The sequence below is a fragment of the Nyctereutes procyonoides genome, unplaced genomic scaffold (genome assembly GCF_905146905.1).
Source record: "Nyctereutes procyonoides isolate TBG_1078 unplaced genomic scaffold, NYPRO_anot_genome, whole genome shotgun sequence".
Lineage (NCBI taxonomy): Eukaryota > Metazoa > Chordata > Mammalia > Carnivora > Canidae > Nyctereutes > Nyctereutes procyonoides.
The window spans coordinates 71,526,252-71,543,859 of record NW_026575126.1 but is presented as its reverse complement, the minus strand read 5'-3'; the positions used below and the strand labels follow the sequence as shown (position 1 = coordinate 71,543,859).

General features: G+C 38.8%; 1 protein-coding gene across 1 annotated transcript in view; it reads left to right on the top strand.

Moving 5' to 3' along the window:
• The window catches only part of BAZ1B (bromodomain adjacent to zinc finger domain 1B), a 69,231-nt gene that overhangs the window by 32,929 nt on the left and 18,694 nt on the right, over positions 1–17,608 (top strand). Inside the window, exons 7-12 of the mRNA XM_055340100.1 lie at positions 1,662–3,363; positions 7,876–8,014; positions 9,121–9,251; positions 12,423–12,528; positions 13,471–13,569; positions 15,791–15,968. Coding sequence (XP_055196075.1) covers positions 1,662–3,363; positions 7,876–8,014; positions 9,121–9,251; positions 12,423–12,528; positions 13,471–13,569; positions 15,791–15,968 — 2,355 coding nt within the window. The remainder of the gene's footprint in view (positions 1–1,661; positions 3,364–7,875; positions 8,015–9,120; positions 9,252–12,422; positions 12,529–13,470; positions 13,570–15,790; positions 15,969–17,608) is intronic.

The following is a 17,608-nucleotide window of genomic DNA, read 5'->3' as shown; positions in this document are numbered from 1 at the left end:
GCCCTCTGTGCTTAGTTGCTTTTGGTAACAGAAACCACATATTCCAGAGGTTATCTAGTCTCCCTCCTACTCACTTGAATTTTTGTAAAAACGGCTCTACTTTTTCATTGCTTGGTTAGTATTTCATTTAGCCTGTAGTTTAGGTATTTTCTTTGTAATTACATTCTTAAAAATTCCAAAATCAGCACTTGGGTTGTTTTGTGTTTTGTTTTTTTCTTTTAAATACACACTTAAACAGAAACAGTGGTATTATGACAAGTTGACTAGGTTCTAGCCTATTAACTAATTCTCTCTGAGGGGATCAAGGTGGAGGTTTGAGGGAGCAGGAGATACGTGTCCAGAGGAGAGTGAAGTGAATGGACTAGGGACAATATGTCATTACTGGATGGCATTCAGGACACCTTTGAGGTAACTGGTTCTGAATTTAAAGTAAGACCATCCCAAAAATAAAAAAAATAAAAAAATAAAAAGTAAGACCACACATTGTCTTTGCGTCTTTTATTCCAGTCATGGGTAAGCTAAACATGTGCAGGCCAAAAGTAGCTTGGTATGATAGAGCAGGAAAGGCATTGGAACTGTAGATTTCTGCGAGATTGATTCTATCAACAGACTGGAATTTAATGTGAGTAAAAGGGACAAGAGAGTGTGGGGGAAAGTGTGATAGAATTAATGGACTTAAGGCCCTGATGGGATTGGAGGATTGCAGAGTTGGGCTACTAGAGGGAATGAATTTGAAGGATATGAGGGGATGCTGATAGAAGAGATGTAGGGGCATCTGGGTAGCTCTGTGGTTGAGCAGCTGCCTTCAGCTCAGGTCATGATCCCCCGGGGTGCTGGGATCAAGTCCCGCATCAGGCTCCCCACAGGGAGCCTGCTTCTTCCTCTGCCTGTGTCTCTGCCTCTCTCTGTGTGTGTCTCTCATGAATAAATAAATCTTAAAAAAAAAAAAAAAGCGTGTGAGATTGAGAATATAGGGAACTTAAAATTAATAACATTCATGGGAATGAGTTCTTGATGGGCGGGGAGAAAACAAAGGGAAGTTTGAGGAACCAGAGCTGGTGGCACATGGGCTCCCTGTTTGTGAGCAGTGTTTTTTTTTGTTGTTGTTGTGTTACTTTTAATAAAATATGCTTCTGCATTTAGACAAAAAAAAAAAAAAAAACCTTAAATAGTATACTTTCTACTTAAAAGCATAGAGTGCTACCAGTTGAAACAGGTTTAAAGGCTAAGAAATACAAAGTAATTATTAACTCCTTAGATGTTGCCATTATCTAGATCAGGCATTTAGTCTGGGATCCACGAATACACTCTAAAGTTGTATGAATAATTTTTGTATGTTGCTTCTGGAGAAAGGGTTCACAGATTTCATTTAAGTCTTTAAGAATTGCTAGCACTGTATATTAACAAAATTAGTTACATAGCATAAATGTCTAATTTCAGAGTATGGATTATTAAGTCTGGGTATCAAGAGAATTTTGTATTGATGTGGCCAAAACCTTAGCTAACATTCGTCTTTGTTTCTTCAGGGATGTAGTGTCTGTAGACAGAAATGAATGTGTAGCTTTACCTGGCTCACTGGGCAAAGGGCCTATATGATGCTTAAATATTGCTTCTTTAAATTAGTTTTTAAAATTAATTTTGCTGTTATTCTTAAATTCTAGTACATGACTCTTAACCCTTCTACTAAGAGGAAGAATACTGGATCCCCAGATAGGAAGCCCTCAAAAAAATCTAAGACAGACAACTCTTCTCTGAATTCACCACTAAATCCCAAGTTATGGTGTCATGTACACTTGAAGAAATCGTTGAATGGCTCGCCACTCAAAGTGAAGAACTCCAAGAATTCCAGATCTCCAGAAGAACATTTAGAAGAAGTGATGAAGATGATGTCACCCAATAAGCTGCATGCTAACTTTCACATTCCTAAGAAGGGCCCACCTGCCAAGAAATCGGGGAAGCACAGTGATAAACCTTTGAAAGCAAAGGGCAGAAGTAAAGGCATCCTTAATGGACAGAAATCTACAGGTAATTCCAAATCTCCCAAAAAGGGTTTGAAGACTCCTAAAACCAAAATGAAGCAGATGACTTTGTTGGATATGGCCAAAGGCACTCAGAAGATGACACGAGCCCCACGGAACTCTGGGGGTACAGCCAGGTCCTCTAGTAAACCACATAAACATTTGCCTCCTGCTGCCCTACACCTTATTGCCTACTACAAAGAAAACAAAGACAGGGAGGATAAGAAGAGTGCCCTGTCCTGTGTTATCTCCAAAACGGCTCGTCTTCTCTCTAGTGAAGATAGAGCTCGCCTCCCAGAAGAGCTGCGAAGTATTGTTCAAAAACGCTTTGAGCTTCTAGAGCACAAAAAGCGGTGGGCCTCTATGTCTGAAGAGCAACGCAAAGAATATTTGAAAAAGAAACGAGAGGAGCTGAAAGAAAAGTTGAAGGAGAAAGCCAAGGAGCGGAGAGAGAAAGAAATGCTTGAGAAACTAGAAAAACAGAAGAGGTACGAGGACCAAGAATTAACTGGCAAAAGCCTTCCAGCATTTAGATTGGTGGATACCCCTGAGGGGCTGCCCAACACGCTCTTTGGGGATGTGGCCATGGTGGTGGAGTTCTTGAGCTGTTACTCCGGGCTACTCTTACCAGATGCTCAGTATCCCATTACTGCTGTGTCCCTCATGGAAGCCTTGAGTGCAGAAAAAGGCGGCTTTTTATACCTGAATAGAGTGTTGGTCATCCTCTTACAGACCTTATTACAGGACGAAATAGCAGAAGACTATGGTGAATTGGGAATGAAGCTGTCAGAAATCCCGCTGACTCTCCATTCTGTTTCAGAGCTGGTGCGACTCTGCTTGCGCAGATCTGATGTTCAGGAAGAAAGTGAGGGCTCTGACACAGATGACAATAAAGATTCAGCACCATTTGAGGACAATGAAGTACAAGATGAGTTCCTAGAGAAGCTAGAGACTTCGGAGTTCTTTGAACTAACATCAGAAGAGAAGCTCCAGATCTTGACAGCACTTTGCCACCGCATCCTCATGACGTACTCCGTGCAGGACCACATGGAAACCAGACAGCAGATGTCTGCAGAGCTGTGGAAAGAACGGCTTGCTGTACTGAAGGAAGAGAATGATAAGAAGAGAGCAGAGAAACAGAAAAGGAAAGAAATGGAAGCCAGAAACAAAGAAAATGGAAAAGAGGAGAATGGGCTAGGCAAACCTGATAGGAAAAAAGAGGTGGTGAAGTTTGAGCCCCAGGTAGACCTGGGAGCCGAAGATATGATCAGTGCCGTGAAGAGCAGGCGGCTACTCGCCATCCAGGCCAAGAAGGAGCGTGAAATCCAGGAGAGAGAGATGAAAGGTAAAATCTTGTGTTGAGAGCAGAAAAGAAACCCTTTAGAAGATAGTAGAAGGAAGGAAATTGCCGAGCTAATGGTAGAGGCTCTATCTGTCATAACTTTTCTATGTTATTTCTGTGTGTGGTAGGCTAGACCCCACTGGGTATGTACCTATTACTCCAGTGGGAGTGTGCAGCCTGCCCTTCTGCAAATGATGGGTTTAACTTGGATTAATGTGACAGGGGCATCTTTGCTGCATCTAGTGAAGGACCACATTCACAAATAGATACAGTGGAAAGCACATAGGACTTGAGAATTGCTGGTCTGGTTTCAAACCCTACCTCTGACTTAACTGTATTACTTTGGGCAAGTTACTTATCCATGCCTCACTATTCTCCTGTGCTTGTTGTTAAGAATGTTTTAACAATTGAATGACAAGGTATTTGAAGCCCTCAGCAGTTGCCAGCTCATATTAATCTTTCCTTTATCATAGATGTAAGAATATAAAATTTGGGGGCTTTGATAGCACCATCAAATCTGAACATTTTTTAAAAAAGATTTATTTATTTGAGGGAGAGTATAGAGGGGAGGGGTAGTGGGAGAGGGAGAGAGAAACTCAGACTCCATGCTGAGTGCAGAGCTGTGTGGGGGCTTCATCTCAAAACCCTGAGATCATAACTTGAGCCAAAACCAAGGGTCGGATGCTTGACTGATTGATGCCCACCCAGGTGCCCCAAATCTGAACATTTTTAGACAGCTTTAATAGTTCATATATGTACAACTTGGCTATTTATAACATATGACACCTTGTTTTTTAATATATTCACAGATGTGTGTAACTTTTGTTACAATTTTAGAACATATTCATCTCAAAAGGAAACCCTCGACTCTTTAGCTGTCACCACCCTGTCCATCCAGATTTACTTGTTCAGACATATCATATGAATGGAATCATAGAGTAAATGTGTGGTCTTTTGTGTCTGGCATCTTTCATGAAGCATAGTGTTCTCAGGGTTCATCCATGTTGTAGCATGTGTCAGTACTTCATTTCCTTTATGCCTGAATAATACTCCATTGTTTTAGTCTGTCACATTTTGTTTATTCATTCATTAGTTGGTGGACACTTGGTTGGTTTCCACCTTTTGGGTACTATACCTAATGCTGTAAGCATTGGTATGTAAGATTTTGTGTGGACATTATTTTTCTTGGGTATATACTGGAATGGAATTGCTGGGTCACATGATAGCTGTCCTTTAACTGTTTGGGGGAACTACCACACTTTTTCCAAAGTGGCTGCACAATTTTACATATGTACTGGTAGTGTGTGAGAATTCTGATTTCTCCACTTGTCTGTATCCCAACAACACTTGTTAAACGACTCCTTGATTCTAGTGGTTGTGAATTGGTAGGTCATTGTGGTTTTTGATACACATCCTCATAACTAATGATGGTCAGGCATCTTCATATGTCTGTTGGTCATATCTCCTTTGGAGGAATAGTCTGATCTTTTGCCCATTTCAAATTGGTTTGCCTTTTTATTAGAGTTGTAAGAGATCTTTATGTATTCTAGACATAAGTCCCTTGTCAGATAAATGATCTGCAGATATTTTCGCTCATTTTGTGTGTTGTCTCTTTACTTTCTTGATAGTATCCTTTGAAGCACAAAGTCTAAAAATTTTGATGAAGTCCAGTTTGTGTATTTTTTTCTTTGGTTGCTTGAGGTTTTGGTGTCATACCTAAGAATCTATTGCCATATCCAAGGTCTTTAGCTCTTATATTTAGGTCTTTGATTCATTTTGAGTTAATTTTTGTATATGGTATGAGAGTATGGATCCAACCTTACTCTTTTGCATGTGGCTGTTCAGTGATGTTGCAGCATCATTTATTCAAATAACTGTTCTTTCTCCATGGAATGATCTTGGCACCCTTGTCAAAAATGATTGGCTATAGCCGCACTGGTTTGTTTTTGGACTCAGTTCTCCTGTATTGACATATGTCTGTCCTTATACCATACCAGTGTCTTGATTACTGTTGCTTTGTAGTAAGTTTTGAAGTGGGGAAGTGTGAATTTTCTAATTTACTCTTTTTCAAAATAGGTTTGTATGTTCTGGGGTCCCTCATGATTCTATGGTAATTTTAGAATCAGCTTGTTAATTTCTACAAAGAAGGTGGCTGAGGTTCTGATAGAGATTGTATTCAATCTTTAGAGCAGTTTTGAGTATTGGCTATCTTAAGGATATTTTGTCTTATCCATAAACAGGTGTTTTTCATTTATTTAGATCTTTATAATTTCTCTCAAATTATAGTTTTCAGAGTATAAATTTTGTATTTTGTTAAACTTACTCCTGAAGAAGTTTTGATACTCGGGTTCTGCTATGCCATCCCTCATTCTATATTTGTATCTCCTTTCTTGCATCATGAGAACCCTAGCACCCATTAATACCAATATTTATTTATTTGATCAGTCTTACAATGTATGCAAACTTAGTTTCAGAGATGCTGTTACCCACAGTAAACCTGCTAAATTTATTGGGGTGTTTCTGATCTTTAAACTATTTTGATCATTGCTATAGTTTCCAACCTTATGGTTTTCTGCTTATGAAGTGAAGATGGCAAAAACCATTTATTTGTCAAAGTTGGACCCTAGATACCTGAAAATAACTTTAGTAGTTCTTTAATGAATATATAATCTTTTAAAACAGATTCTAGTTTACCTAAGTCCACTGAAATGTCCACACATATACACTGTGCATTTGTATATACATGCTCTTCAGTTTTAAAGATTAAAGTATAATTGCATTCTAAGTAAAATGACAGGTAGATTAACTTTGTGTATATATCACATTTCAGCTGTTTTACATGAAATGTAATGACTTCTGGAGTTTCTGAAGTCTTCCTCCGTGTGTGAATATTTATCTTAACATAGGACAAAGGGAATACTCTTACTGATATAGAGAAATAAGGGACAAAGAATGTTAATATTTTACCAAGGTCTGTATTTGAATTAGAATTCAAGTAGTTCAGTACTTAGTTTAGTGCTGTAACCTCCAGAACTAAGTTTGGTCTTCTTTTATGACTTGCCTTAGATGGTTTTTTGTTTGTTTGTGGCCATAGGAGAGAACTTTTCTTTGATTGTGATTTGGTCATTACTGTTTGTATTGTTTACCTTTGTACTGATTTCTATTTTAATCACCGTTGCACACATACAGTTCTGTTCGGGAGAGCAAACTTTGTCGAAGGTAACAAGTATGTTAGTTTTATATAAATGAGATTTGCCTTGATTTTTTAAAGTGACATCTTTAGACTGATGTATTTTCCAGATTCTCACTATAATGTAGGAGATCAGTGTTAGGGGTGTCTGGGTAGCATCTGTCTTCAGCTCAGGTCATGATCCCAGAGTCCTGAGATCGAGTCCTGCATCAGGTTCCCTGCTCCAGAGGGAGCCTGTTTCTCCCTCTGCTTCTCTCTCATGAATATATAAATAAAATCATTTAAAAAAATTCTAGCATTGTAAATGGTAGTGCTCTATACTTTGAGTTTCAAATTTGTTACAGTTACAGAAAAACTAAAAAGGCGCAAGACTACATGGCTGTTTTGGTTATTGAGAGAAATTTCTGTCTGAATGAAATAAACCCATATAATGAATGATCAGAAATAAGTTGATTAAAACTTTTTTTTAAAAAAAAGAGTTTATTTATTTTAGAGCCTACAAGCTTGGGCAGGGGCAGAGGGAGAGGGATAATCTCAAGTGTGGAGAATCGACATGGGGCTTCATCTCATGACCCTGAGATCATGACCTCAGCTGAAACCAAGAGTCAGACACTTAACCAACTAAGCCACTCAGGTGCCCCAAAACGTTTTTTTCATCATTAACATTAGTAACTTGCTGAATAACCCCCTAAATGGTGTTCAGTATGCATTGATTGCTATTATGCACTTGTGAGAGAGCAGAGTGAGAGTGAGGGTAGGAGCTGCCCATCCCAGGACCCTGGGATCATGACCTGAGCTAGGGCAGACACTTAACTGCCTGAGTCACCCTGGTACCCCTTAAAGACTGTTTTAATGTTTCATTTTAAACTATTAATAAAATTAATCTAATTACTAAAGTTAAATTTTGGAGAGAAAAGAATTTTCACTGAGTTGTTGGCTGCAGCATGACCAGAATTCAAAGGACATAGGAAAACCAGATAGAAATTTCTGCCTTATAGGAGTGCCTGGGTGGTCTCAGTCGGTTGAGCAGCCAGCTCTTGGTTTTGGCTCAGGTCGTGATCTTGGGTAGTGATCTCGTGGTCATGAGATTGAATCTCACATCGAATTTGCTTCAGATTCTCTTTCTTCCTCTCCCTCTAGCTCACACTCTTGTCAAATAAATAAAATCTTTTTAAAAACTTTTTTACAACAGATCAGAATTAGGAGAAGGAAACTAAGGTTTGATAGAAATCTCCCTTTATATTTTCTATTCCATATCTTATTTAATTTATAAGAATAGAAATTATTAGAAAAAAAATCTAGTTGATTCTTTTGATCTTTACTAGTGAAACTAGAACGTGAAGCTGAAGAAGAACGAATACGAAAGCACAAAGCAGCTGCTGAGAAGGCTTTCCAGGAGGGAATTGCCAAGGCAAAGCTAGTCATGCGTAGGACTCCTATCGGTACAGATAGAAACCATAACAGGTAAGTTATTAGATTTATTTTTTTGTCATGTTTTAGGGTTATTATATTGTTCCTAGTTATGAAACTCTCTAAAGTATTTAGAATAGAAAAACTTTCCTATTTATGGATTTTGGAAACAATTGCTTATCACATATTTATTGAATGTTTTCTCTGCCCACATGTTAGAGTTAAAAGTTAATGGGATCCCTGGGTGGCGCAGCGGTTTGGCGCCTGCCTTTGGCCCAGGGCGCGATCCTGGAGATCCGGGATCGAATCCCACGTCGGGCTCCCGGTGCATGGAGCCTGCTTCTCCCTCTGCCTGTGTCTCTGCCTCTCTCTCTCTCTCTCTGTATGACTATCATAAATAAATTAAAAAATTTAAAAAAAAAAAAAAAAAAGTTAAATAAGATATGACCCTCTTCTTTTTTTTTTTTTTTTTTTAACATTTTATTTATTTATTAGAGAACAGGAGCCTGAGCAGGGCTAGAGCCTGAGCCTGCTAGAGCAGGCTCTCCACTGAGCAGGGAACCTGATGAGGGACTTGATCTCAGATCTTCAGGATCTGAAGGCAGATGCTTAACCAACTGAGTCACCACTGAGCCATCATATGGCCCAGTTCTGGAAGATACCATAAATATGAGTTTAAATTATTATGATAGGTGAAACTCAATCCAAATAGAGGTCATTAGAAATGGTAATATGTTTTACATGTGTACATTGTGTGGGACCTAGAGTAGAGAAATATTAGAAGTTATTAAAAATGGGGACGCCTGGGTGGCTCGGCGGTTGAGCATCTGCCTTTGGCTCAGGGCGTGATCCGAGAGTCCTGGGATGGAGTCCCACATCAGGCTCCCTGCAAGGAACCTTCTTCTCCCTCTGCCTGGGTCTCTGCTTCCTCTCTTTCTGTGTATCTCTCTTAAATAAATAAAATCTTTTAAAAAAAGTTTAAAAAATTAAAGCTATAAAGCAAATCTCAAATTTAAAAAATGTTGGTATTCTGTGCCTTACTTTATCATTTGTATCTGTCTGAATGTTCAGTGATACTCTGTATCAATTCCTCTAACACTGAAGTCATCCCGTGCTCATGATTTGTCATTAATTTATTAATATATGGTTGTGATTTCTAGATACTGGCTCTTCTCAGATGAAGTTCCAGGATTATTCATTGAAAAAGGCTGGGTTCATGATAGCATCGACTACCGATTCAATCACCGCAAAGACCGTGCAGACTCTCCTGATGAAGATTACTGTCCCCGTAGTATGTATTCTATCAGTTCTTTTACGCTTTCTAGTAGGGTCATTATTAAGGGCTGTCTCTCCTTGGTCACTTTTTCCATTTGCAGAGTTTCTTTGTCTTCTTAGGTAGATGTATTTGAGGGGGGCAGGAGAATGTGAGATGCATGGATCTAGGAGGGAAGCTAGCATTTGATTATCAGCTTTGTTTCAGGTATAGTGTGAAAAGATAAAGAGCTTGAATATTAGAATAGTTAGGTATTAGATTTTATAGGAGTAGTCTTCAAACTTTGTTCCTTGGAAGTGTCTCGGTAGGTCTCTTAATGGCTGGAATTGAGGTAAAGGGCTAAGAAGATAGTTACGGCTCTTCTTCCTCTGCTTTCAGAATTTATTTATTCAGTTTGAGTAGAGCATCTCATGTGTGCCACCTAGTTTTTCATGTTTTGTGGTACAAGATAGCAAATAAGACAGATAAGGTCCTGAATGCCATTTAACTAAAATTCTAGTGAGGGGGAAACACAGCAAATAACTAATTAAAAATAAGTGAGAAAGGGTCATAAAGGGTCACTGATGTTCTTTTTCTTTTTCTTTTTTTTTTTAATGTTTTTTTTAAGATTTATTATTTATTTATTCATTCAGAGAGAGCGAGAGAGAGGCAGAGACACAGGCAGAGGGAGAAGCAGGCTCCATGCAGGAAGCCTGATGTGGGACTCGATCCCGGGTCTCCAGGATCACACCCCGGGCTGCAGGCGGCACTAAACCGCTGCACCACCAGGGCTACCCTGATGTTCTTTTTGTTGATCTGGGTTCTGGTTACATGGGTATGTTCAGTTTATAAATAAATACACAAGTATATTTTGATAGATGTGTATATATATTTTTCTTGAGCCACATATATATTGAACATACATTATGTGTAACATTTGCAATATTCATATATATAATATCTCAAGAAAAAAATTTTAAAAAAGGTCAGGTTAGGTCAGTTTTTTTTAATTTTTTTTTTAAATTTATTTATGATAGCTACAGAGAGAGAGAGAGAGAGAGGCAGAGACACGAAGCAGGCTCCATGCACTGGGAGCCCGACGTGGGATTCGATCCCGGGTCTCCAGGATCGCGCCCTGGGCCAAAGGCAGGCGCCAAACCGCTGCGCCACCCAGGGATCCCTAGGTCAGGTTTCCTCAACCTCAGCATTATTGACATTTTGGGTCAGATAATGCCTTTTTTTTTTTTTTTTTAAGGGTTGGAGGAGGGGCAGAGGGTGATAGAGCCCAAGCAGGCTCCATGCCCTGTGCAGAACCTGATGCAGGACTCAGTCCCACCCACGTCCCTGGGGTCATGACTTGAGCCAAAATCAAGAGTTAGGGACGCCTGGTTGGCTCAGCGGTTGAGCGTCTGCCTTCAGCCCCAGGGCGTGATCCTGGAGTCCCGGGATCCAGGTCTGCATCAGGCTCCCTGAATGGAGCCCGCTTCTCCCTCTGCCTGTGTCTCTGCCTCTCTCTCTCTCTCTCTCTCTCTCTCTCTCTCTCTCTCTCTCTCTCAATGAATAAATAAATAAATCTCTAAAAATAAATAAATAAATAAAATCTTTAAAAAAAAAATCAAGAGGTGGACACTTAAGTAACTGAGCCACCCAGGCGCCCCTGGGTAATTTTTTATAGTTGGGGGTTGTCCTGTTCATTGTAGGATATTCAGCAGCAGCCATGGCCTCACCAGACTAGATGCTAATAGTGACAACCAGCTATGTCTCCAGACATTGCCACATGTCCCCTAGGAGACAGCCTGCCTGGTTGGTTCCCTGTGGCGAACCACTGGTTAAATGATCTGCAAGTTTCTTTCTAGCTCTACTTACCATGACTTAATGAAATTTGCTTCTCAAATATTAGATCATTATGTTTCTTTTTTTTTTTTTTTTAAGATTTTATTTACTCATTCATGAGAGAGACAGAGAGAGGGGCAGAGACACAGGCAGAGGGAGAAGCAGGCTCCATGCAGGGAGCCCAATGCAGAACTCAATCCCGGGACTCCAGGATCAGGCCCTGGGTGGAAGGCAGGCTAAACCACTGAGCCACCCAGGGATTCCCCCCTAAAAAATTTCTTAAAGAAACATAATGATCTTAGGGATCCCTGGGTGGCTCAGCGGTTTAATGCCTGCCTTCCACCCAGGGCCTGATCCTGGAGTCCCGGGATTGAGTTCTGCATTGGGCTCCCTGCATGGAGCCTGCTTCTCCCTCTGCCTGTGTCTCTGCCCCTCTATCTGTGTCTTCAATTCCCAATTGTGTTCTTCACAATTAAGAGTTTTTTATATTGTGTTATATTAAGTGTTAGACTGAAGCACTTTAGTAGAAAAATCTAGTTTTAGTAGACTTTATAAGTATCCACAGGAGGGCAGTTCTGTTTGAGAGCAGTAAATGTACAGTTAGGATCTTCAGACTGGGAGAGAGTTTCCAGCAGGAGAGACTGAATTTATAATGTTACTCAGAAATTTAATGGGTATCCTTAGAAATCAGGTTTCCATGATTCTAGCTCCCAAGAGAAGATGGACATTCCATCCCTTCACTTCTGGTGCATGTTGTTGCTGCATGTACTCTCATTCCCGCGTGGCAAGGTCTCTTCAAAATCACTTGACTCAGAAGACTAACAGGGTGATGTGTTTGTAGTGTGGGGAAAGTGACAGGCTAAAGGGTAAAGAATGGGAGCAGGGGACAGAACCAATTATAGTGTTAGATGAGGCCTCAGAGATTGGCTTAAGATCTGTATTCATGTCCTGTTAATATATAGGAACTGGCTTAGAAAAAAGTTCATCGTGTTGACACTTGAAGCCTCTAGTGGTAAGTTTATAGTAGTTTGTGTGTTTCAGTTGTCCCTGCTTCACTACAGATGCCTCTGTGCTAAGCCTTAACATACAAGGAGTAAATGAGTTATTTGTTTTGATAGTTATTCAGTCATCCCCCTTCATTCTAAATTGCCATACTCTAAACTTTGAACTGTGCAACTGTTAGCTGAGTTGAGAGCAAGAGTGTCAATGTGCTATGTATAAGCTATTTAAGAGAAATTAGCACCTGTTATACGTTGGGTGTATTTAATAGGTAGCACCTGTGTTATTGTTGGATTTGGCGCTGTGTCTTGCTTAGGTTTGAAACAGGAAATTGTTTACTGTTTAATTTTTTTTTTTTTTTTTTTTTTTTTTTTTTAGGTAAGAAAGCAAACCTAGGCAAAAACACAAGCATGAACACACAACCTGGACCAGCAACAGAAGTAGCTGTAGAGACCACCATACCCAAACAAGGCCAGAATCTATGGTAATGTGAGCATTCATCTGGCTGCTCTTTCTTTTTTCCTTTTCGTGTTAATAAAATATTTAATATAATTATACCAGTGATTATCTGTTAAGATAATGTATGTATGACTTTGATTTCTTAGATATGTAAATTCATTGCTTTAAAATTAAAAGCAGCCTTTTTTTTTTTTTTTTTTTTTTTTTGCTAAGAATGTATTTGTACTAAACTTTGGAATTTTATTTCCCTGTTATAATGTAACTTTGTATATGTTCTGGGATAGATGTTACATTGCATCAGAAGTGCTTTTTAGCCTGGGAATAGATTTAGGATTTTCATCTTTATTAATTAAATAATAAAAATTGTATATATAGCCATTGATCTGCTTTTGTGTCAATTCCCTTTTAGGCAGGAAACTAGGTTTTGAGAGGGTCGCATTTACTTTGTGATTACATTAACTGTTTTGTCTTTGATTGCTTTTGGTATAATGACCTTTTATTTTTATTATTTTTTTAAGAATTTATTTATTTATTCACGAGAGACACAGAGAGAGAGAGAGAGAGAGGCAGAGACACAGGCAGAGGGAGAAGCAGGCTCCGTGCAGGGAGCCCGATGTGGGACTCGATCCCGGATTTCCGGGATCAGGCCCTGGGCTGAAGGCGGTGTTAAACTACTGAGCCACCCGGGCTACCCTATTTTTTATTTTTGGATACAAGTTTACTCGTTTAAGGTGTATGGACAAGTGTGTCTATTAACTTTATAAAATTTGTCTTGTATTTTAGTAGGAAACATCGGCTCTGTTACTCTAGGATAAAGTTAACATTAGGCCTCATGGAAATAGTAAATTATTTGGTTTGTTTGTGAGCCAAGTTTGGAATTCTGTTCTCCCAACTCCCACCAACAATCCCAGATCCCTTTCTTAGTTTTTGTTTTTCAGAGTTACTGATTCTGTGTTGCTCCTTGCAGGTTTTTATGTGATAGTCAGAAGGAACTGGATGAGTTACTAAACTGCCTTCACCCTCAGGGAATAAGAGAAAGTCAACTTAAAGAGAGGCTTGAGAAGAGGTAAGAATTTTCATCTTTTCATCTTGGTCTTCATAGCTTTTCTTCAGCATTAGATATTATAAATATGTTAAGGGTTATTTGTTTATCCATAAAAGCAATAAAAATAAATTTTAAGAAAGTGTCTATCACCCTTTTATGTTCTTACTGTTTGGCATTTTCTTGACTCATGCTTATTTGGAAGAAGCTTGCTTTTAAGCCCTACATATATGCAGTATAGCAGCTATTATTCATTGATTAATGTTTGTCGTGCAATGAACCAAGATCTTCATGTAATTAGGCAGCCTTGCAAGGGCAGCTCTTTTTTTTTTTTTTTGCAAGGGCAGTTCTACAGCAGTTGTTATTCAGAAGTATTCTGTCAGCATTCAAAATAGCCAAAAAAAAAAAAAAAAAGAAAAAGAAAAGAAAACCTAAATGTCCATCAGCTGATGGATAAACGAAATGTGGCATATCCATAAATTCAACTGCAGAACGGAACAAAGTACTGGTACTTACTAAAACAGAGCTGAAACTAAAAAAAACAGGCTGACTCAAAGCTGCTAGACAAAAGGCCCATATTGTATGATTACGTTTCTTTTAGTTTTAATTATTTGAGAGAAATTGCAGAGAGAGTGCATGTACACGCAGGCAGCAGGTAGGGGAGGAACAGAAGTAGTAGAAGCAGACTCCCCGCTGAGCAGGGAGCTCGCATGAAGCTCGATCCAGGACCCCGAGATCATGACCTGAGCTAAAGACAGATGCGCAATCAACTGAGCCATCCAGGCGACCTCCATCCATGATTTTTATAACTGAACTCAACCATTTTTCTTTATATATACTATTCTGGGAGTTTGTATAATCTTTGTGATTCTACTTTATTTATCTCTTCTCTTAGTGATGGTTATTTGGGTTTCCTTTGGGGTAACCAAGGGAATAGGATAATGTATTACAGACCATTTGAAGTTCACATTTATAAAACAAATATATATTCTCTTTACAATAGGGGAAGAAGGATATAAATTACAGGGTGTGCACTCAGTCATTCATCTCAATAAAGGGAATTTAAAAACAAAATGATAGGGATCCCTGGGTGGCGCAGCGGTTTGGCGCCTGCCTTTGGCCCAGGGCGCGATTCTGGAGACCCGGGATCGAATCCCACGTCGGGCTCCCGGTGCATGGAGCCTGTTTCTCCCTCTGCCTGTGTCTCTGCCTCTCTCTCTCTCACTGTGTGCCTATCATAAATAAATAAAAAAAAATTAAAAAAAAAAAAAAAAAAAAAAAAAAAAGAATTAAAAAAAAAAAAAAAAAAAAAAAAAAAAAAAACAAAATGATACTAGGCCAATTGGAAACAGAAGTAAAGTTTTTTGTTCTATCCATTGAACATTTATGAAAGTTAATCATGTACTTAGCCACAAAAGCAATCTCAACAGATTTTAAAAGTAGAGTTTCAAGATACATTTTCTGATCAAATTGCAATAAAATTAGAAACAGATTCCTTAAAGATTTCCAAAAAGACCTTTACTGACAGTTAAATATATTCCTAGATAACACATCAAAGAAGAAAATAAAGGAACTTCTAGAAAGCAAGGAAAGGGAAATCCTTTGTAAGAAAACCAGTGGGATACAATGAAGTTGTATTCAGAGGAAAATAATATTAAAAATGCTTATTATTAAGAACAAAGTGGGAACTTAGTATACCGCAACCGAGATGACCTTGAACTTTAGTTTTCATTTTGTTACAAGTAGCCAACAGTGAAGCTTCTGGTCTAGAGTCTATTGCTGGGACCTCATCTTTAGTGTGAGCAAGATCTCCTTGTGTAGGTTTTCAGCTGTGTTTCACATTTTTACTATGTTATGGGGCATTTCAGGCAGGTGATTTAAAGTTTCTTGGGTTGGTCACATTTCCTGGTAGCTAACATGAGCAAGTAGACATTCTCTCTGGAGGAGCCCAACTTCAGACTAGGCCTCAAAAGAATTTCCATAGATAAAATCCCAAGAAACTCATGGTAAAAAGGTACAAAAAAAAAAAATGCAGAGCAGGACCCTTCAGATTATCAAATACCAAATACAAGAAGCGTGTTTTTCAAATTAATCAAAAATAAGAAACATTTGAAAATTTGTACAAGAAACCTGAAACTAAAATCACCACGGAGAGATGAAGAAGATCTGAGTAAGTCTTCTAGAAATGAGATCTGTCATTCAGAGTTTCTTTATTTCCCATCTCCTCGGCCCCCAACTCTTCTAGGTACCAGGACATCATCCATTCTATTCATCTGGCCCGGAAGCCAAATTTGGGTCTAAAATCTTGTGATGGCAACCAGGAGCTTTTGAACTTCCTTCGTAGTGATCTCATTGAAGTTGCAACAAGGTTACAAAAGGGGGGACTTGGTTATGTAGAAGAAACATCAGAATTTGAAGCTCGGGTAAGAACATAAGCAAACACCATTATGAGATCTGTTACTCGTGGAAACTCAATTTGAAATTATTCCCTGATAATGTTCTTGACTTCCCTAGATGACCCTGGAAATCATGTATAGGTTTGTTTTAAAAGACTTGTGGAGCTAAAGTTTCTCCATGTACATGTGATACTTTACTTTTCCTTTGATATCCAGAAAAATCTAATCATTGGCTTAGATTCTTTGTTCAAAAAGTGCCTTTTTTTTAAAGATTTTACTTTTTAAAACATTTTATTTATTTGAGAGAGGGAGAGAGCATGGCCAGGGGGTGTGGGGAAGAGGGAGAGGGAGAAGCAGACTAGACACCCTGTTGAGTGGGGAGCCCAATGCTGAGCCTGATCCTAGGATCCTGAGATCATGATTTGAGCCGAAGTCAAACACTTAATCTACTTGAGCCACTTAGGTGCCCCTAAGATTTTATTTTTAAATAATCTCTGCATCCATTATGGGGCTTGAACTCTACAACCCTGATATCAAGAGTTGCTTCACTGACTGAGCCAGCCAGGTGCCCCAGAAAGCACTTTTCTATTAAGTTGAATGAAAACTAGTCCTGGAGTCCCAATCCTGAATCATGATTTAACATCTGTTATTTAACATTCCTGTGTGCTTGATCCTTGTGCTTTAAGGTCTGAAATGTGTTTGTGTATTCTGGTTTTGTCCATCCTTTATACTGATCAGCTCAGTAGGGTTATGCTTAATGTTGGGTAGCACTCATGCTAGTAAATGAGTACATTTCAAGATCCATTTAGAGTCCTGTCACCTACTGTTCAGAAGGACCCTCACATGATATAGATGAACCAATTCAGGAGACGCCATGTTCTACATGAGATAGATTTAGATATCCCAGCTGGAGAGAAGATTGGAAAATACTGTCTGTCAGGAAATACTAAAATGCTTTTCACTGGTTTTAAAAAATAAAAGTCCATATAACTCCAAAGATACTAATAATACTCATGGGTCTTTTCAAATTATTCATATGCATTACAGCATGTATATTAGTTGTGTGTTTTTTGGGCAATTGCATCTTTTTTTCCCCATTTTTCCTAATTTATAAATACATTCCATTTCTTTCAGTTTTTATATCACTTTGAGGTACATAAAATAACCCATGGAGTTGATAAGATAAATCATTTACTGTCAGATTTTTGTATTTATATTTCTTTGCTATTATAATCATATTTTATATGCATCTTACATACATACATAAGCTTTCTTTTTCTCTTTTTTAATTTTTTTTTTAAAGCAATCTCAGTATGGGGCTCAAACTCACAATCCTGAGATCCAGAGTCGCATGATCTTAACAATTGAGCAGCCTTTTAAAATCCGCACGGTTCCTTGAGCCAGTATTCTATTTTTATCATTTCCACTAAATGTTGTGGTTTTCACACTGGTTTATGGAGCTCAGCTGGATAATGGCTACAAGCGCCCCCATCTCCTTTTACCAGAGCCATGGTTACTTTTTATTTTTTTTTATTTTTATTTATTTTTATTTTTTTATTTATTTATGATAGTCACACAGAGAGAGAGAGGGGCAGAGACACAGGCAGAGGGAGAAGCAGGCTCCATGCACCGGGAGCCCGACGTGGGATTCGATCCCGGGCTCCAGG